Below are 22,994 nucleotides of genomic sequence, written 5' to 3'. Positions count from 1 at the left end.
AACACTATTAACACTGAGACAATCCTTGGAACAAAGTGAGATTAAATATATGGTGAGGACTCCTGCAGAAACATTTACCTTTTAGCAGGCCACATTCCAAACACTGTGTGCTAATCTCATATGAAGCACACAAACATAACTAGAGTTTATTTTACTTTTAACACTTTTTCCCTGGAAAAAAGAAAGCTCTCCAGCTTACATTTTGAAAATAGAGCATTTTTTAAAAAACGCAAAATAATAATACAAGATGAGTTTTGAAAGTTAAGAGTCCACAGAAAATGTTCTAATTTATTTCCTTTCACAAGTGGAAAGAAAACCAATGTAAATGTTTAGAAGACAAGTGGACAGGACCGCCACCTTCTGCGTAGAAGGAAATTAAGACCACCAGAGGTAATGAAATGGAAACCTGACTCTGAAAGAGAACAGAGCAGAAAAGTCTCAGGGTATCAGAGCTAAATCATCCAATGCACGGAATGTTCTGCTTCTACATTGACCTATACTCAGACAGTCCTGAAAGTAAGAACTACACAAAGATGACTGATTTTTAAAACATTGTTTTCTTGTTAAGTTGCAACATGATTATTCTGCTACTGGTTTTGGGGGGTTTTTGTGTTACCTTTGTTCATTTTTTTTTTTCCTAAACAAGACCCCAATCATTATTGCAGTCTGGTCTATAATGAAGAATGAGCCCTTTATAGTTTCATTTACCAAATTACCCCATTTCTTCTGAATAAACAGTTCTGAAGGTTCTGAAACACATCTCTTTGGAAAGAGGATGCCATAAAGGAAAATTATAAGTGAAAGAGGATGCCATAAAGGAAGTTTTTAAGTGTAGAGCAATATAATTCAATGCAATATAGAAGTGGACATTTGAACTCTGGAATTCATTTTGATAGCCTTAATGGAGCGTACTCTACACAACTTGTACCATCAACTCAGCTTCTTGCCAGCTTCTTCACAAGAGAAGGTGATGAGTGTATACATGCATGTAAACAAAACCAGGTAAGAAGAGAAGTCACAGAACAATGAAGGAAACATGTTGACTCAACCCATCAAACCAGACACAGTCCATAAAGAAGCAAAACCACCATTACTGCAAAACTTTATCAGTATGTATTTAACTGAAGGATGTGAAAATTATCAATTTTTCATTTGTTATGCAGCAAGTGTGATTTATCAGCAGTGGTACCTGTACATGGTTTCTTAATAGGCAGGAAACTCAACAACTAAGTCATTTGCATACATGTGTCAGGTTCGTATTTTGGAGTAAAAATTGGAAGGCACACAGACTGACAACTGGATATCAGCATTTCTGTTTCTAGGGCTCCTCAGTTCCCATAAAGTCTAGGAACAGACAAACCTTAGATAATTTATTGGTGCCAAGAGGCAGATTAATCTCTCTTAAATCAAAGTAGGCTGCAAACTATCACATGAACACATACTTCTGACACTTTAAAATAGTCATGACTACTCTCATTCACAGTTCAGTAGCAATCAAAAGCAAGACAGAATCATAGAATGTTAGACAATAATTAGATAATAGATAATAAATACTGTTTTATTACCTTCCCTAGGCCACTTTTAAATATAAAATATTATCGCATGAAACAGTTAATAACACAGCTCTACTGTCTGTATCTCTTCCTTTTTTTGACATGAAGTAAACATAATTTACAGACTGATTCTACAGAGCATTCTTTTATCTTTGATACTCAACTTCTCCATTTTCTGTGGGCAGAACTTAAGTTTTATTTCTGACAGGTGATAAGGGCCTGATTTCCTTTTTAAATAACAAAATCTCAGACTTTCCATCAGTATAGACGTGCATAGTTTTTACTATCTGTTATATGAGCTCATATCAGCTCTCTATCTGCATGAATCAAAAATTATCCCCTACCATGAAATTGATAATAAATACCTTCATATTTTTTAGGCTAGCTTTTGTCCTAAACTTCAAGTTAATGAACATTACACTGCATTTTATGACAGCTGTATGATGCAGAACAGATGTTCAGCTAAAATTTCATTTGCCAAATGTCAGCTCACAGAACATATATAAAACTGGAGTATTAGTAATCCAAACTACATGGTGAAAACAATGGAAAAAATTGTCAGCTACATCACTGCCTGCCAACCATTTTTCTTGGACTTAAGATGGAAATTCTGTCCGAATGGAAGATTCCAGAAAACAATCTTCAGTTTTAGATGGGCATGTTCTCTTCTGGATATCTGTTTCTCAACTTGAACTGCCTGATATTTAGCAAACACTAAGCAAAAGCCTGTAACTTTTATACTGAAAGAGTGGCCAGGCACTGGAACAGGCCTGGGGGGTGGCTAAGTCACTATCTTTGGAGGTATTCAAGAAATGTCCAGATGTGGCACTTCAGGGCATGCTCTAGTGGCCAAGGTTGTGGGTTTTTTTTTGTGGGTGTTTTTTGGTGGGGTGTGTGTGTGTGTTTGTTTTTTTCGGTTGTGTTGGCGTTGTGTGGGTATTTTTGTTTGTTTCGGGGTTTTTTTTTGTGTTGATGGTTAAGACTCTGATCTCAGAGGTCCTTTCCAACCATGATGATTCTGTGATTCTGTGAATATAATCAGGTCTGCTTCTGACTTTTGTTGATAAGAATTATTCAAACCAGCAAGTAAGGATAGCAATACTAAGAAACACCATACAGAGTCCATGGGTCAAACAAATGAGATAAATAGTAATGCAAACCTCTTTTTTAAAAGTTATTTTGTGCCAATCCATCTAACAGTAATTAGCAAAAATATTTAATGATCCCCTCTGAAGAGTTTGTCAGTTCAATTTATACCTGTATGCCTGCTCACTCCTATTTTACCTACAGAAATCAATACTCATGAATGAACAAATGGTTTCAGAAGATGAGAAAGAACTAAAAAGCAGGCACATGAAAAATCTGCAAGATGAAATCTTCTTTTACAAGGACATAACTTATACATTACCTGACTAACAGCTGCAAAGCGATAGCAGAGCAACTGAATAGTGATAATGTTTTCTTAAAAAGATATTATGTCTAGGTTCCATAGATACTGTAAATATGTCTTTACTGTCTACAGGGAATACATGCTTCTCCTAAGAACATATCATATGGATTACAGTAATTTTTCCTCTGGTTTAGTGCACTCCTAATGTAATTTTCTTTAAGTTTGAACGTGAGACTATTACAAAGAAAAGTTCTTTTTCCTCCGTGGGATTTTATATTCCAGAATACAAATATATCAAAATACCAAGTTTTCAGAAAAGGGCTGTTTCCCTCAGGCTACCAATGTTTACTCTGGGACAGGGGCAAGAAGGGGAGAAATTCAGCTTGTAGTTTTTAAATTTTCTAGATGAATATCAAGAGCTAAAAGAAAAAAAAAAGGAAAAAAAAGGTTGAAGGCAGGCATTTTCCCAAGTAAGACTTTGCAATGACTGAAGTAGCTGTGAGTAGTGTTGCTTCTGATGGACCTTAAAACTTAGGGGCTGTTGTGTTGGAGAGACAGAAAAAACCCACTATAACGCTAAATGAGAGATCAGGTTGTGAATATTTGGTTTTTAATGCAGGAAAATAAGTATTTTCAAATTGATGTGTAAATATTTCCAGCATTTTTGTTGGGACAAATATTTGGGCTTTGTCTATCATTAAATTACACATAGCAAAAATAAATATATAGTAAATCAATCAATCACACCATCTGCCACAGAAAGACCTTGTATAAATCCACAACTGCAACAAGTTTAAATAAACTTAAGCTACCCAAGAGATAGTTTTGTTTTTGTTTTTTTTCAGAAAACTGAACAAAATCACCAAGTGCATTGAGGATTACAGTTAGCATTTCCATCGCTGTTATCACAGAAGTCAAATCACTGCCAGAAACCTCACACTCTCTAATTCATCTGTCTGCTTGGGGTATATATGGCTATAAAGCTTCCTCCTTGCACCTTTCCTAGGTATATGAAGATGGTCATGCCTCTCAGCAACATTAAAAGTTTTGCTATATATTTAAAAAGGATACACAGTAACAAACATTTCTGCAAAGCTGTAGTACACACACTCTGCTACCAAGTACTGGCAATGGAACACCCCATGACAGACAGTGTGAAACATTAGCCTGATTACACTTTGCTTCCATATTGCTCAGTATCCTTGTCCAATACCAGAATACCCTTTTCTACAGCTTTTATAAATATTAATCTCAGACAAACCAACAACCTGTGCCCAAGGAGCTACTTGAAAATTCAGTCCACAATGGTTACAGTCAAAACAGTTATACCATTCCTCCCCTTTTCAGAGAAAATTATTTTTTGTACGCTTCTGAGGGATGGCACTACTGAAAGCAGGCTAAACAGGCACGTTCAAGACCACAGCTATCGCTTTGTTTCACAGAAGAGCTCATGAGAGCCTTCCAAGGTAAATCTGCAGGACAAAACTGTTATGATCATAACACAATCTTCCATGTACAATCACGGGTCTCTTTTTTCAGGTGCTTTTATATTCAACAGCCTAAACATACAAAAGCAAACCACAATTACAAACCTCTGCATGAGCAAGAATTAGTAGACAATGAAGGTTTCACCCACCTGGGATCTTTCTGAATGCTATCAATGGAAGGTGACCTAGCCAAGGTCCCTTCAGGTGGGATGGCTGGCCCAGATTTGCTGTATGGTGATTCAACAGAAGGACAATACTGCAGCTGTCGGTAGGGATCTGCGTAATTGGAGGCGGGGCCGGCTGCATAGCTGGCCCTCTGGAAGGTCGCTGTTGCGTTCTGTGTGCCGTGTTGACTGCCTGTGCGCTGTAAGGGTACGGAGTCGACACCAGGGGAAGATGGGGCTACGACAGGAAAGTAGGGACAAAGTAAAAAATTGAGGACCTGTTCACAGAAATGGTTAACCAGGTCTAGGCAGAGGAAAAAAATAACACAACACACACATATAAAACAGGGGTTCAAAAAGAATGAGGAAAACAAAAACAAACAACAACGTCATTTTCAAAACCATTGAAGTAAATAACCATCAAATGAATTTCTAAACAATATGTCGCTTCTGGACTATGAGACCTTAAGCCAGTTAAACAGATTGTAGAAGTGATTTTCACTAACTTGAAACCAAAAAAGTACAGAAGCAGCATTGAACTAGTAAAGCTAAGATTCACAGCCAGCTCTGAGCAAGGCTTTTTTAGGACCTTACAGGGGTGGAAGTCAGTCAGATCCACCAGAAGGAGGGTCAAACCAGGCTCAAGACTCCAAACTGGGATGGATGGCTCTACGGCAGAAGAAACAGAAAGCCATGGCCATCCCAAATTTATAGTCCTGGTAACCATAAAGCAGGTAAAACCAGACACCTGCTACTGAGAGCTGCTGAGTACACTTCATTAACCAATCTTCTGCATGTTTCACCTTAAGGAAGACTTAGGGGTCTGCTGCTGCTGAGTCTGAAAAAGAGCTAAGCACAAGGTGATCACAGAGATGACTTAATGCACACCAGCAACGGCTGTGCTCACACACCACAGCTCAAGATCAATGCATTACAAGTTTTGAGCAGCTTAACCAATAGATTTAAACCAACTTAGTGCTTTTGCAACTCAAAAATCTTATTAATCTCTCTTGTAGCCCATTATCTTTCAGTTACATGCCCATGTACTGAAGATCCAGTCTGTTTTATGAATCTTATTAAGCACGCGATATTTTTCAACCAAAGTCCAGTTAATGGAAAATGGATTCTGAGTGTAAAGGCCATATGACAAATATCCACATGATCTTTGTCCTGGAAACAAATACAAATTACATGTTGGATCTGCTCAGAAGGAAATTTGGACTGTTTGAAGTGGCATGTGAACTCATGGTGGCTCCCATTTCCCAAGACAACAAGAATACTTTCACCAGCAGGAGCGTGCCCAGGTGCAGGACTGTTTTCAGCTGGGTCAAATTCTTATGCAAAACTGTAGGCAAAACCACATATTCAAGAGACAGGTTTTAATCACAGACTTCCCAATTTCTCATTAGCATGCACATTTACATTTTGAGAAAATAAGTATTTTTAATCAAGTCCATGAAAGAGACTTCAAGCTTTTTATCTCAAAGTGTCAGCAAATGAAATACAGTGAGCTTTAAATACAATTAGAGCAGTTTTGTCTGAGTACTTGTCAAAGTAACAAAACCTGAAAATTTGTATCAATTTATGGCCTTTTCTTCCTTTTCTTTTGGCTCTGAAGTATGTAATTTTACAATAAGAAGTATTACCTTATAACTCTGTTACTAACATAGATAAGTGAAATCACCCATTCATCTATTGTCCTTTCAGTAGGACTGTCCAAGGCCAGGTTTGGATGGGGCTCTGAGCAACATGATCTGATGGGAGGTGTCCCTGCCCACAGCAGGGGGGTTGGAACTAGATGATCTTTAAGGTCCCTTCCACTGCAAACCATTTTATGATTCTATGATTACGTTAACTTACATATATAGCAACATTTTTAAAGGTTTTGCTTTTGTTTAACTGCTTAAGAAAGAAGATAATAAGACACATAGAGACCTTTTAATAAAACTGTATCAGTTAAATACACAAACAGTATTAGCATACTGCAAATCCCATGCAGAAATCATGCTAAATTCAGTGTTAGGAAGACACAAGGAAAACATCACATTTGAACAAAAAATACACACAGTTCAAAATCAAAATTTGGTGCCTTGTGATAAAAAAAAGAGTAAAAAAACAAGTTAGAGAAAATACTGAAAATATTTTGAAGTGAAAATACAAAAATGTAATTACATACTAACATAACATACTCTCACTATGCAGGAAATACTGCTGGCTTTTGACACCTATATGGGAAATTGCAAAACACCCCACAATCCTAATGCTGCGTTGAAAACCAATAACTTAATTATAGTGTAGATTGCTTTGCAAAATATTCCACTGGTTTCCCTTCCTCTTCTTTGCAAGACAGTTCAACAGAAATTCTATTTGTTTTTAAATACTTGGAAAATTTTCCTATTTTACTCCTTTGCCTTGTTAGTAAAATAGGTATTTATATGAACTGTAACTAGCTGTCACACTAACACCTACATGCTTTTTGAGTCACTCTGATTCATTTCTCAAATTATCTTCCTAGCAGACTGTTACTTCCTTTTGAATTTTATCACAATGAACACAGAAGCGCCATAGTCAGAATATGAGAATGACACAAATCTTAAACATTCACAAATAAGCTTGTTCAGCCAGTGTTAGCCAGACCAATTACAAGAAAAAAAAAAACAAACCCAAAGGACTAACACTTCAGAATAATTTCTACACTAACTTGACTACAGCCACCTTCATGGACTGTAAAAAGGTTAAGCTTTAGCAGATATTTTTACACAAAGACTTTAATGTAAAACTGAAGCAAAGCCATCTCCTATCAATACATTCTGTCTGCTTAAACAAATCTTTTTGCCAACTAGGCTTAGTGACTGAGGTGTTGCTCTTTAGGCTACGGAAAACTTTCTGTCTATTGAGATCTCCCTTCTACTTAGCTATGGAAAAAGCAAAGCTATAGTAATTATGTTTATTTAAATAAATAATTCAGAAGTCCATTTGCCTCACCCAGCAACACTAAATCTTCAGTAAGTACAAAGGCATCCAGAAGGCACACACTTGGAAAAGACCAAAAAACATTCATGTACCAGCTACATTTGAGGATGCTCAAGCAACCTCTTTACATATTTTTAAACTGAAGACAAATAGCCCTTCCCTCTAACTTCTGCATTTGACTTCTCTCAAATCTAAGCCAGCTACACACTGATCAGAAGCAGCTCAGTGCAGGTAGCACACAATACTATTTTGACAAGGATCAGGATTCGCCCCAGCAAGTGAAGAAAGAGGCAGGAAAGGAGTTGTAATAAAAGTGCTGTTTCTGGAGAAATGGACTGCTTTCCTGTGTCCCAGGACCAGCCCAGCCTTCCTGGGATCTGGCTTAGCTGAAGAAGTATCATGGCTAAGTCATGTTTTTGCCCTAGGTAGGCAGTCCCTACCCTGTCCCTGCCTAAAGGTAAAAGCAAAAGTCATGACCCAACTGTGAAAAAGCAGGGCTAGTTTTGTGGATGCCTTGCTGATTTAAAGAGAAGCTTGGAGGTTAAGTCGTCCACAAAACTAGACCTACTTCTGGTCTTCAACAGTCCCAAAACCAAGGTGGTCAAGATTAAAATCAAAGGATCAAAAGGTCTCAAAATCTTTTTTCTCCTGTATGTTGCTTTACCTAAGATGCAACCCACAAAAGCATAATTTTTAATAATGTCTGCCAGCTGTCAATCAGCACCTCCAGATCCCTCTCTGCTGGGCAGCTCTCTAGCCACTCTTCCCCCAGTCTGTAGTGTTGCATGGGGTTATTGTGGCCAAAGTGCAGGACACTGCACTTGGTCTCATTGAATTTCATGCCATTAGCTCAGCCCATCGACCCAGCCTGTCCAGATCTCTGCAGCTGGTCATCCAGCCAGATTTCAACCCAGCAAATGGAGCAGCTGTCCGAGCCATGGGCTGCCAGCTTTTCCAGAAGGATACTGTGGGAGACTGTGTCATAGGCTTTGCTGAAGTCTAGGTAGACCACAGCCACAGCCTTTCCCTCATCCACTAGGCAGGTCACCCAGTCATAGAAGGAGATCAAATTGGTCAGGCAGGACCTTCCTTTCCTGAACGCATGTTGGCTGGGCCTGATCCCCTTGTTGTCTTGTACATAATGCTTGATGGCACTCAGGATGATCTGCTCCATAACCTTGCCAAGCACTGAGGTCAGGCTGACAGGCCCATAGTTGCTCGGATCCTCCTTCTGACCCTTCTTGTGGGTGGGTATCACATTGGCCAATCTCCAGTCATCTGGGACCTCCCCGGTCAGCCAGGACCAGTGACAAATGATGGAGAGCGTATATCTTTCACAAAGACTTCTTTCGAGATCTTGCTTTAAGTTGTTATCTCATTAATACCTTAAAAAATATCCTATCATCTCAGCCTTTCACTTCTGCAGCACCAAAATCACATCCCCAGAAAACTGAGCCTCTGGGGTACCACACAAACATTTAATACATTCTTACAAATCTTTGCCAAAGACAATGAAAAGCCCCTCTTAACTACAGCAAAAACCCTTCAAAGACCTGATGTATGCCCTGATTATGGTTCTCTTGACTGCAGAAATGGTATGCAGAAAAGCCAGCCTTTTGCATAGTATCGAAAAAGATACAGCATATTTTATATTAATGTTGAAAATGTAGGGCTATCTGTAAATCTGCTCACAGGCTCATAATGAGACACTAAACTTATACTTTCAGATTTTCTCACCTATTATCAAATCTATGTAATCTCTAGAAACAATCAACAAAATTCTAAAAGCAAGAACACTGTTGCACCATACCCAAGTATCTCAGGGAGACCACAAAATAATTGCTAAAAAGTTCAGACTTTCTAAAAGTCAGAGGGCATTTTGCCTAGTTAATATATGTAGGATCAGACCTTCAGAAAGGATAAACGCATTTATGAGACTTGTTACACCTTCTTGCTGAAAATTAGCTGGCTAATGCTGCTGTTTGACTTTTGGATATTACTTTGTAAAAATTTCCTCCTATTATTCTACATTAGACATTCGAGTCCTGTGTTAACCTTCTCCCTGTGCCTTTCATACAGATTTTACAGTTCTTAGGGGTTTGTTTGTTACTTTTTTTTTTTAATCACTGATTTGCACCTACAGTTGATTTTTACTCTCATCTGAAAGTTGAAAATTGGATCCCAGTAAGATGTCCCTTCAGTGCATGGTATGTTCATCGTCCTTCCATGAATTCATAAATTATACAAATGCATTCTGTTGGTTGCAAATACATAGGAATATTTACAAAACAGATACTTTTCTCATCTAGTATACCACAGAAACAACACAGTTGCATTCTATATCAATTGGGAAACGGAATTAATCACATTTGGGGGATACTCTTTTTCTCTCTAAACACTGAGTGTTGTAGAGCATGAACCAGCTTACTTTATTTTTTATTTTTTTTTTCCACTAGAAGTTCAGCAAAATAGATTATAATCAGATTAGGAGCAAATCAGCAAGACAAAAGTAACAAGCACAAGCAGTCAAGTTTAACACTGGTCAAGATGTATAATACATATATAATAATGAATTTGCTTACTAGTTAGTTTTAGCAGCACTTTTCTAGATTGTAAGCATTAAATCTTACAGAAAACTATGGTTGGGGAATCTGAAAATATTTACTGAAAGAGTGGGGAAAAAAAACAAAACCCCACCTTCATAGTTGATATTAGCAACTACCTCTGAGGTAGTTAAGATTTTATGAAGGCATTAGCATATCCTCTGTTAAAAGTACACATGCACAAAGAATTTTATACTTTAAGCACGGAAACTACACAAAACCAACCGCTAAAGGATTTCAGGATAGAAGGCTTGCAGGACCTTACACAACTATCAACACCACAAAAGTCCATTGTAGCTTGGGAATTTAGCTACATAATTTCTTGTAGTCAAAACAGGAAAAAACCAGTCAAAACTACTGCAACTTTTTATATCTCCTCTTTTCTATTTTCTTCTTCCTCGCTTCTCCCAACTCCTTCTTTTGTCCCATTTAGTTGCTTATCTTACAGTCAAAACTCCTGTTTCCAAATTATCAGCCAGCAAGAAATAAAAATAATCTGTAAACTAATCTTCCCTTGCATCTTCATATGGACTCCTGTCCATCCAGCCAGCCTTTGCTGTAAATGTGTCAACCTTTTAGGGCTTCCAGGATTGCATTGCACTCCATGCAGTCAACTAGAAAAGCTTCTTTACCTCTGTTACGTCCATGTCCTCTCCCTCTCTCAGGGACTTCTAATTATGCTTCAAAGACTCTGCTAGCCTTTTGCCCCCCCTAATTCTTTCTTCTGGTTTCAACTTTCCCCAGATACTTGTATTTTGTGTCTCTCAGGGGAGATACCATCTTCTTCCCTCCAGTCAGCTCCACCACGCTCAGCTCAGTGCCTTCAATAACCAGGCACAGCCAATCTGTCTGCTGTATCACATACGACTTTTTAGGGGAAATGCAAGCAAACAAGCGAAACAGACACTGAACAGCTTTTTCCACCCACAAGCAAGTTAGTCACAATTTCCTTAGGTACTGACTATACCTGAATGTCACACCTTCTTGTAATTAGCACATCTACATGCGGTTGCAACCATGTATTCAGTAATATCTTTACTATCAGATGTTTTTCATGACATGGTAAACAGCAAGCCTTTTTATCAAAGCGACATCTTTGTCTGTTCCAGATGGCACCACAGGAGATTTATGTTGTTCACTCTCTCCCACCCCCCTCTTCAAAACCAGAGGTAGCTGTTAGCCACTATGCTCTTACTTCTATGAGAAATACCCAGCACATCTCTGAATCAGTTAACAGGTTCATTCCCAACACTGGCAGCTGCAGAGTACTGAGCCTAAAGAAGATAAAAAACATACTCCAAGTGATTGTACATCCAAATAATGAATTCTTACTCATTTGATTCTTTCAAAAATCTCAAAATTATCTCCTGACTGTCGCTGTATTTACATGCAACTGTTCTATGGGAGAACAATTGCTTGCTTCATAGAAACCAAGGAAACATCACTCGTTTTCAGCATATTGTCGTGGTTAATAAATCCTCTTTCAATGCAAAACCTGACAGTCTTGAAGACTGAAGAACTGAAGTTGCTACTGCACTGATGCAGCCTTTCACTGTGATTTTCTAAGAGCGTTCTTTAGATCTGACACTAATTGCTACGAGGCTGAACATTCCTTTGCTTAGAAACTGATGTTTTTCCATAATGCAGAAAGAATCGGAGGAAGAAAGCACTGCTTCCTCAGTTTCTGAGCTTTTCTTCTCATGCTTGGTTTTTTTTGTTTGAAATGCATACCTTTTATTGAACAGTTCCATTGGGGTATTGCCTAACCTTTAGCATATGGAATAATCATCTTAATCACCAAATCAGATTTGGCATTTCTTTACTACTACTGTTTTCTTTAAGGGTTCAAATATGTGAGCAGCTGGTATCAAGCTGGAATCACCTAGTTCCATTAGGGCTAGCAATGGAAGCAAATACGTACCTTATGAATAATGTAAGCTATAATGATTTCTGCTCTTTTAAAACAAATTTTAATGAAGAAACAGGTAGAAGTGAGGAGCAATGGAAACAGAGGTTGTATCTCAGAAGTCTGTATTTCAGTTAAATAGATTTGGTGGCTGAGATGAATGAGTTGTGATCAAAGTTTATTTGCAGCTGTGCTTGATGAGACCTCAGGCTTCACTGCTGTGCCCAACCTCACATGGCCACACCCACAACCTTCTCAAATTCTATAACCTTCCCTCCAGTCATCCCTCACCATCATGTTCCAGAGTTAGGGGGTGCCCATCATGGTAATACAGCCTGTATCTCCAAAGCATATATAGCTAAGTCATCATTTTGAAATCCATGTAGTCTGAGGGGTCACCCAGGTTTTATGCCGATTTTAGGATTCCCCACATGATTACAAACATACCACTAGTTCTGATTCCCAACTCTCTGACTTAATGCAGGAGTTACTTCCTTCCTTCTTTACAACAGAAGAGGGCAGAATAAATATTTTTCAAGTTTCTGATATTAAAAAAATATAACACTCCTTTCCACCTCCAGGAACTGCCTGCATTTTAAATCTGCCAGATTCTAACCTCTACTAATACATGCAACTTTCATTCTCAGATTCAGTTTCTAGCATATTTCAGTGATGCTGCTCTGTACAGAAAAAGAGAAGGGTGCGTCCACATAATGTGATAATCAGATGCCAACTTTGTCTGCTAAAGGTGCTATGCCAAGAACTTTTCTCAGATTGTCTCATCTCTCTGAGATGCATCTCTAAATCTGGGGAGAACATGCAGTTAAATTCATTTGTTACATGAGCATTTAAACAGAGAAAGTAACAACTCCTAAGGCCCTTAAAAACAACTGCCCTTTCAGAATTTAAGACACTTAATTCATCATGTCCATTTCCTCACTGGAGATAAAATTCAACCCTGAGCAATGGTGTAACACAGGACATACATATAACTTTCCTCCTCTTTGTAGTACTACGTAATTTCACATTATGCACGAGACTTAATGACTGTAACCATTATAAACCCCCATCTCAGTAAAGCCACACAGACTAGCCTACTGCAACTAAATTTCTGGTTTTATGCCAAATTCACCTTCTCTCAAAGTCCCTCTGCTAAATAGCTTCCTGTCCAGCTGGCCAGCATAAAAGAGAACACATGAATGAAACTCACTATTATTATTAAATAATGTATGAATATTATGAGACAATAACAGAGTAACGGCCTGCACTGCATCATGCTACAGCCATCAAGCACATGGATGTCTTTATATTTTGACTTTTCTCTATTTAGTACACTATAATCCTACATAATAAAATGGCTACTAACTGGTATTTTTTAAACACCTTACTGAGCTTCAGCTATTTCAATTAATAGCTTCCACTCTGGAGTAGAGAATTACTTTACTATTAACTTAACCACATTTGTATTCCAGTGCCAGACCATGTGATATGTACACCTTAAAACATTAACCTAACTTCTGCAAATGATAGTTTGAATGTTCCTGGACTCATTACAGTAAAACCTGACATTTTTGAATACTTGCTGTACTCGTAAAAATTCTAACCATACATGTAAACTGCTGAAATTATGATAGAGGAGGAAACTACCTCTAAAAGTAGACAGTCTTACATAAAAAAAAAATTATTACCGCTTTGGGTTAAGAAAAAACAAAACTAATAGACCGATGATTTTTACAAGAGTGCCTTTAAATATAATGATGCAGAAAGAATGATCCTCTAACAAAAGCATTAGTTGTGTTGAAGACATTACTGAGTAGTTACCTCAGGTACAGCATTATGGTTTTGTTCAGCAAAGATTTACAAGGAGACTCCTAAGAAGAGTTTGAATTGCTTCTTATTTCACAAATTGTATTTCACTTTGTATTTCTACAGAATGCTGAAGTAAATGAAAGAAAATGGACACAGCCTTGCATCACTGAAGTCTAACGTGACTAGGCTTTAACCTGAAACTACAACTGTATAGTAAATAGATGATAAATACACAGACAGGGTTTGGCACAGAGTAGACACTGTATTTTCTCAATAGTGGCAGATCAGATTTACAGGCTGTGTGCTTCCCTGACTGAGATTTTATGATCGCACTTCTCCCCCAATAGGTGACAAAAAGTCAAGGGACATCTGAGAAGCATTCTGACATGCTCCGAGTCATCTTTCTACTAAAAAAGGAGAACAGAAGAATTAGAAAATACACAGGGCAAACCACAGGCCTCTGGAGGTACCCTGTTCGTGCGAAAGAGAAAGGAGGCTTTGGACACTGACCATTTTAAAAGGTTTCTATTCTGAGCAATGGTGCTGGTCTGTCTTCAGATAGTTACTATTCCTCCACAGAACTCAACCATGGAGTCAAGACTTTGAAACTACGAATACCTTATCTGGAGAAATGCTTCTCACAATAAGGGCGGTATTGCCCACAGATTAGAAAGATGGTTCTGAAGAGTTTTCACTTCCTGCAGCTTCCCTCCCTCTCTCAGTGAGCTCTTGTCCACAGCTTTACAGCAACCACTGGATACCACTGAAGCTGAAAACAATGTCTTTCATTATATTCCTGACAAAATTATAAAAGGAAGAAAACAAAATAATTTTATATATATATAAAAATAATAATAATAAAATATTCTTTCTTAGAGGAGATGCCACCATACCTGGAAAAAGAATCATCTAAAAACACATACACAAGAATATAACACAGACATAGCTATACCAGACACCCCAGATATGTCCAATGAAATGGGATTATGACTGCACTGCTTTGAGGTGATTTGTTATTCACTATGCAGATCACTAAGGTATTTTGTGCTCAATTTACTTTGTACTGAAGATTTGTTCCCTGCTTGTTTCCTATAATTCTCTCTCCCAAAGCAGTATTATCAAGTGGATGTCAGTTAGGAATACAGGTCTATTATCACAACATTACCAAACTAATAGAGATGCAGTGGAAGGAATTATTTTTCTTTTTAATTTCCCTGAAAACATGATGTCCTATAGCCAGACCTCCATGCTGTGTGATTTACCAGCATGATCCTCAATTAATCTGCAGCTGTGGCATCACAGTATGTCCCTGCACAGCACAGCAGCTTGTGACAAAACAAAAAAACCCAAAACAAACAAATCTGTCCCCTGAACAGAAAAAAAATCCACAACCTAAGCAGAAAGAAGCAACATTTGGTATTTATAACCTAACTATTGTAGTTTAGGACCAAATAAAAACTAAGTAAAACTTTGAGAAGCAGTATAATGGACAAAGTGTTTAATTCAAATGGAGCAAATCAAAGCTGACTTTTCTGTTGCTTCTCCTTTTCACCTAAAGTGACAACTTTAAAGCCAAAAATTGAAAAATATATTTGAAACCAAGGTTCCCTTTTTAATTGTAGTGCTTCTAATACAGGAACTAATAGCTAGATGCTGCTCTGAAACCCATGTAAAACTCATTGATGCTCACTCTAAGAATCTGAAAATACCTAATTGCATGTACATAGGAAATTTTCTTTTCCCCTCTAGCCTGCTTAAAATTCCTTTTACTCACTAATCTGAAGACTATGGAATTACAAGTGATACATCTGATTAACTGAATTCCAGCTCCGTACCGAGAAGCAATACTAACATAACCTGAGAATGGATGAGGTAGCTGTTGGGCAACTAGGATTATAAATAGCTCTGTGGAACCTACCACCAGTGCTGTGCAAGGCTCAAACTCAAGAGTCTGATTCCCAGAGCTGAAGTCAAGTTTGTTAATTTTCTAAAGTTTTTTTTGCAATATTTTTAAGTCATAGACAACTTTAGTAATTTGAAATGGCTAAGGAGAACAGCTTAACAATGGACTGCTTGCTATAAAGTACTGTAAATTACTATCAAAAAGATCTCTCTCAAAGCAGAGATTAAAAAAACCACCCACATTCTCATACTTGTTTTAGATATCATCTGAATACTAAATACCAAGTGTAAGATGCTGTACCTGGGTCAGGGAAACCCCTGGTATCAACACAGGGTGGGGGAAGAAGGGATTGAGAGCAGCCCTGTGGAGAACGACTAGGGGTTACTAGTGGATGAAAAGCTTGATATGAGCCAGCAATGTGCTCTCATAGCCCAGAAAGTCAACCATGTCTTGGGCTGCATCAAAAGAAGCATGGCCAGCAGGTCAAGGAAGGTGATTCTCCCCCTCTACTCCACTCCTGTGAGACCCTCCCCTGAAGTGCTGTGTCCAACTCTGAAGCCCTCAGCATAGGAAAGACATGGACCTGTTGATACAGAGAAAGGACACGAAAATGATCAGAGGGCTGGAGCACCTCTCCTGTGAAGAAAGGTTGAGGGGTTCGGGGTTGTTCAGGCTGGAGAAGAGAAGGCTCTGGGGAGACCTTATAGCACCCTTCCAGTGCCTGAATGGGGCCTACAGGAAAGCTGGGGAGGGACTTTTTACAAGGGTGTGTAGTGATAGGACAAAGGGTTTCAACCTGAAAGAGGATAGATTTATATTAGAGATTAGGAAGGAATCCTTCACTGTGAGGGTGATGAGACACAGTAGATGCCTCATCCCTGGAAACATTGAGGATCAGGATAGACGGGACTCTGAGCAACCTTATCCAGTTGAAGACAAACCTATTCATTGCAGGGGTTTGAACTATATGATCTTTGGATATTCTATGATACTGTTATAAAGTCCTTCACATAACCACTAAAAAAGAAAAACCTTAAAAGGTTAACATTTTAAGGTGAAAAACTTTTCTTTAACAATTTTTATGATTTATTTGTAAAAGCAGACACAGAAAAACACTATCAGTTTGTGATGCCACACAACTGCAATAAAGCAGGCTTAATATTCTTGAAATAATAAATTGCTCTATAGGATTTAGATGTCTAACTTCTTTCACATGGCAAATTTTTCAAATATTGGAAAATTGCTTCACGACATGAAAAAATATTCACCTTGAAATAATGACTTTGAAAAATATCAAACATATTCAATACTTTATTACATATGAAGACAAATATTTACAGGCTTGTGACGATGATGTACTTTTGGTTCAACGCATACATCCTTTGAAGCTTCTGCTCCTTTTGTGAGGGACATCAAGGAGCTAAGAGATATGACAAAATGTTGAGAATCAAAGAAAACATAAGCTGGATGCACATAAAAAACATGCAGCAAATTAAGTACTTGGGTGTTTGGAAGCAGCATTAAGCAGTCCATGCAACACCCTTCTCTGTCCTTGCTTTAAAAATACAAGTTGCAAAAAAACCCAAAAAAACCCAACCCAAACCAAAACACAACTGACTTGCACCCACTCAGCAGTTACGGTTCCCAGACCACTGGCAGCAGAGCACCACACCCCCCTGGAACAAGGTGAGTTTTCTGCCCCACCATGCTGGCAGCAGAGGGAAGCAGGGCAGAGGCAAGAAGGTGGCAGCTGGTGCAAATTTCCAGCAGCAATTCCACAGTGCCAGACTTCTTTCTATCAGGTCACAGAGATGGAAGTTCAAAGGGGCTGGGCATATCACTGTCTTTCCTACAGGGATGGAGCCTCCAGGGAGCGGGGGCAAACAACATGTGAACCTAGCACTGAGCATGGGAGGCAATCAGACACCAGAGAGCTGGGACTGCCCTGCTTCACTTGTGAAGTGCAAACGAGGAAAGGAAGAGGTCAGAGCTATGTGAGCAACCAGAAGCAACAAAACTAGTAACCTCACCTCCCTTCAAAAAAGCAAATGCAAACCAAACCAACAGTGCAATCAATTTTGTACAGCCTGTTCTTCTCTGGGGCAGTAAAAAGGGAGGGATTTAGCTTCTACCCCTCCTGCCTCTCCTTCAGGTCCTAAGTAGAGACCTCATCCTCACCACAAGCACCTCATGAGATGGAACAAGGAGGCAGAACAGAAATACAGCTCAGACATGTTGTGAAAAAGCCACCACCTCAGTGACAAGAGAAGGAATGCTAGTTTTCCTTCTACATTTCCCCTCAGACACTGCTTAACCTCCAGGACAGCAAAAGCCTGGGTCAAGTGCAGCAGGGGCAAAGCAGTACACACAGGCACAGCTGCCTGGGTCCCCTTCTCATCCCTCCAGAAGCTCATCTAATCCATGAAGAAAAGATTCCTCTGGGAGCAAATGTTGCTCCTATCCCACCAAAGCAAGACACACTTTTAAAGGAGAAAGACAACATTACAAATAACTAGGAGCAGTGCTTGACGTAAGACATCCCTTGGTGCAGACTCCTTTCCTTCAGCAAAAGAATCACCAGGCAGGAGCAGGAAGGAAAACAGAGAAGAGGAAAACAGCATCTGCCTAGAAACACAACACTATTTCTTATCTTCAGCAGCTTTTCCTGAGCTGCATCACAGGAGAATGAAATACAGTTTTCCCTGCTGTTGGCAAGCACTTGAACAGAAACCAGGGCCTGGGTCAACAGATAATTCCCTCTGAAAAGGGGAACCTTGACTCTCCACAGCTCTCCTGACAGGACTTTCCCTCCACACAGAAACCCAGCCCACAGAGCCATGCTTTTCCTTGGCAGCTGCCATCACAAATTTCACAGGCCTCTTCTCTTTGATAAGAATTCTCCACCATGGCACCCAGAAGGTGCTGCAACCTGTGGCACAGCTTTTGGCAACAGACAGCTTCAGAGGCAATGCATTGGTGGAACCACCCAAGCACTGGTGTATGTAACCTCAAGTAAGCATAGCCTCAAGGAGACAAGGCCACCAGAGAAGCTGGAAAGCAGCCTGGAAACAGCCTGCACACATGGAGACATTGGGCAGCTTTATGGGCAGCATGAGAAGTGCTACAGGAATGCCCTTGCCCCACACACTCCCTGACAAATAACCATTGCAAAAGCATGCTTGGCAAACCCTTCAAGTCCTGCACTAAGCAACACTTCAGAGGCAATGCAATTTTTGACTGTTTATCCTTTCACTGTTTGACCTCCTTTCAGTAAATCTTTCATGTCAGTGTCTTCTTTTTATTTCATTTTTATTTTATTTATTATTAACCACAGACTCTTCCTAACCCTTTGCCTCTCTTCCCTGGGAACCTGAGGAGAGTTCTCACAGTGCCTTGCATGTGCCATCTTCGTCAAGGAGGCATTTCAGCTCCCCACACCCAGAACTCAAAACTAATGCCAAGTGGCTACATAACCACACAAAGCTGCTGGACTTCCTACAGTTAAGCTGTGAGGCCTTCCCCCTGGTGACCATCAGAGGCACAGACCATCCTCAGGCTGTGCACCCTGAAGCAATCCTTAAACTTCATTAATGGCTATGAAGGTTCATCTGGTGCCACTGAGATGTGCACGTCCTTCACAGAGCTGAGAAGGACAGGTTCAGTCCTCCAGCATAATTGCTGTTCATCCTTGCCACTTACATGATGTCAAGGACAAAAATATTTGCTCTCAGCCCCAAAAACCAGTGAGGGTTCTTAACATATGAACACTCTGCAGGTTTTGTGGTCTAAATGTTCACTGTTACCAGAGCCTGCCTTGCTTTTAACCAGCAGCACTTAGTTCAGCTGATAAAGCCTCAGTTTGAGGAGAGGCCAGAATTCAGCTCAGCTCTACCACTTAATACCCCTGCCTCCCAGACCACTAGGGAGAGCACCCTTTCAAAGCTTTTCGTCACTTTATCCAGAAAGCACATCCTTTTTACAGAAGAGGGCTTGTATCTTTCTCCAAGGGACTGTGATGAAACTAACTGTTATGACCTTCCAGAGTGCTGCCAGCCTCCAGAGGGCGATGGGAGCTGGTCCCATAGAGCCATCGCTGCTGAAGTCATACTCCCCTGCTGCAGCTTGGCATCGACAGCTCAGAACCTGAGCTGCAAAGCTGCTTTCTCCTCTAGGCAGCTACAGAAATTCCAGGCTTGCTAAATAGCGAGATTTTACCCACTTGGGCTTGTTTCATGTTTAACATGAATTAAATCCCAGTAACTACGGTCTAAACCCCTAGTCCAAACTTCTAGTTCTGCAAGGAAGTGAATGGTTGCTGGTTCCGTATCCCCTTTGCCTGAAAGGCAATCTCTCCCACCTCCTGAGTAATAGCCCTCTTCAAATCCCAGTAGTATTCACATAAACATCAAGTAAGTTTATCTCTACTACTATTAACTTCGAAATTGAATTAGTAACACAAAGCCATTAGGTTTTTAAGGAAACTAAGTAACACGCCTGTCTGGACAAAAATTGTATTTGTAACCCAAGCAAGTAACACTAACAAGTTGTAAGTTGCTTTCAGTAAGTAAATTACCTTGTTATTTATACTATGTCTGAGTACTTCCTCCAAGCACGTATTTTGCAGATTCCCATTTCCAAAGCAGTATTTCATATTTATTGCTACTTCTAGTGCAAAAGTTTGAGCTGGTACATTTTATGAGAGAGGGCATTACCCTCTGAAGATCGAGAGGGATTGTGAAGTAAAAGGTACCAACCAAAAAAAACAAACTGTGCAGCTGCTGCTGTCAAGTTTGAAAGATTATTTTTAACTTAAGACAGCTTGACAGCAACACACTCTGTCATAATTTAAAAGAATTCATCCTGCCCCTATCTAAAGTTATGCTTGTATTGGAGATGTTCAGTAAGCTCATACTATTTTGTACCTTCTGCAATATGTAGCCTTTAGTGCAGACCTATTGTCATTCCTTTAATTCCCAAGTGAATTAAAAGGAAAATACAGACGTTAAAAAACAAATATCAACCAAAAAAACAGTGAGTGAACAAAACAAAATTAATTTAGTTAACCTCCAGAGAAATTTTAGCTTATTGAATTCTGGTCACTGAATGTTGATTCACCAAGAGGATGAAAAAACTGAGTGGGCTTTATCCTTAGTTGTGTAAATATTCCTGAATGTAATAAGTATTTAGCAGCTCCCAAAAGAGAAACATAAGATGTCTACAGTAAAAAAATAAAAACAAAAGGAAAAGAAAAAAAAGGTTTCTGTTCTGTGAGTCACTTAATCTTCCAAATTAAATGAAATTTTCAAATCCAAAAGAACAACCCACAACATAAAAGTAAATGGCTTGCAAGTATAACTAGCATAATTTTTGTTTCTAATGGGCAATGTTAACTGCAGAGAAAAAAAATCCAGGCTTTTGACAAAGTCCTTAAAGTAAGTTTGCCTTCCCTTTATTTCCATCAGATGTGGAAAACCATGCACCATCTTCATGATTAATAGTACCGTTGTAATAGACAAAATAATGTCAACTCTGGTCTATAAAGGAGCACACTAAAGTCTTAAAGCTTCTCCTCTAGCTCCAACCCTGAAACAATTCATGCACATAGAAGATTCAGGCTATGAACCCTCGGCACGTTTCTTCATGGGAGTACAGAGCAATCCACACCCCTCATATCTTGCACAAAGTAATCAAGACAAACAGCTATTCAGTCCTACAATAAAAAAAAACAACACTTAAGACCAACCAAAGAAGAAGTAAAAAATTCTATGTGCCAAAATTCAGTTGAACTCCTTCCCCTCTTTTCTGCTTATTTCAGAAAAATGGCATGGTCTCCACCAGAAGGGATATGTTCCTATAGGCTTTTGTGGTAGAGGCAGGAACAGTCTGAGAGTTGATCTGAGCCTAAAACTCTGAGTTCTGGCAGATCTTTAGCCTTGTTGTGTGAAAGGCTGACAGCATTCACAGCTAACATCTATTGACAGAGCAACAGAATAATTAGCCTGGCATGGATGCCCCTGCTCTTATTTCCCCAGACCTTGATGATAGAGGTCAAGGGGAAAAGCAAGAGAGGATCAGCCCAACACAAAGCTGGACCAACGGGCTCGTTCTTCAGAATAAGCCTGGAGCAATGCATATTCCAAACAGCAAAACAAAATTCATCTTCATAAGGCCCATTTCTGCTATCAAAAAATCAGTGTGTTTTCAGCTTTTCCTCTTCCTTTCTGAAAACCCATTTTCAGGTATTACCCACTAACATCCTGTGTCCCAGTTTCATTCACTATAATTGTGATCTATGTTGTCAAGGTTTCCTTAAGAAGGTGTTGTGAAGATTACAGTCACAAGACAGCCTGCTATTTCAGCACAGAGAAGCAAGGGATGCGTTGCAAAAAAACCAAGAAATACCTCTTCAGGGCATGACTTGGAAAGAGATCATCATATAGGAAATACGAGGAAGCCACATGTGGAGCACAAGGCTTAAGTTCAACATAAATAGTTGCTTCCTTCACTATTACTGTCCCTGCTGCTCAGTGACTTAGAGGTCTTGTCCCCTTCATGTAAAGAACAGTAACTTTCCTCATGTACATGTATAACTCTACACTAAACATATACTATAGTAGTTTATTTCATGATAAGAAAATGGTGTAATGGTGCTCTTTGACAAGTATAAAGCTGTTACTGGTATTTAGCTAGAGAATTCTGTGGAAAAAAACCCTTCTTTTTAAGGATTTTCTCCTGTATTTCAAACACCTAAAAGTTGCATAAAGTAACAGAAATTTTTGGACATGCAAAACCTGCCAGCTTTGCCCTTGGAGAAATAGTCTAAAAATAAGAAAAATAAAATTTTAAAAGAGAGCAAAGTATCTTGGTCCAAAAAATACACAATTTTATCTTGATGAAAATGGAGGTGATCTGCAAATGGTCATAATCTTCCCTCTTTGGTCAACACAGCAAAGATAAAATATTAGAAAAACTTCCAATTCCTAAGGCAAGCTCCTTCTACATCTGCTTTAGGCTATTTTGGCTGTAGCATTTAAATACTCTAATTATTTTGTGCATTAAACACCATAAATATCCCTGTTGATTTGTGGTCTATTTGTGGGTTCCAAAGTACAGCTGTATTTCATTTGGTTGAGAGGACATTCTGCAAGTAGGACTTGTACACCAATGCATTTCATGGGCAATAATTTTTATGCATGGGTGTTAGCA

At 39.1% G+C, this 22,994-nt stretch overlaps 1 protein-coding gene across 9 annotated transcripts in view; it reads right to left on the bottom strand.

Annotated features, from left to right (window-relative positions):
• Positions 1-22,994, bottom strand: part of CTNND2 (catenin delta 2) — a 646,650-nt gene that overhangs the window by 231,464 nt on the left and 392,192 nt on the right. For all 9 annotated transcript variants that reach the window (XR_007888643.1, XM_051610842.1, XM_051610849.1 and 6 more), the window contains one exon: positions 4,580-4,832. Coding sequence is in view for 8 of the 9 variants with exons in the window: in XM_051610842.1 (XP_051466802.1) it covers positions 4,580-4,832 (253 nt within the window). In the remaining variant the exon portion in view is untranslated. The remainder of the gene's footprint in view (positions 1-4,579; positions 4,833-22,994) is intronic.

The sequence above is a fragment of the Apus apus genome, chromosome 2 (genome assembly GCF_020740795.1).
Source record: "Apus apus isolate bApuApu2 chromosome 2, bApuApu2.pri.cur, whole genome shotgun sequence".
In the NCBI taxonomy this organism is placed as follows: Eukaryota; Metazoa; Chordata; class Aves; order Apodiformes; family Apodidae; genus Apus; species Apus apus.
Note: the sequence above shows the minus strand (reverse complement) of the source record. Positions and strands in the feature narration are given on the sequence as shown.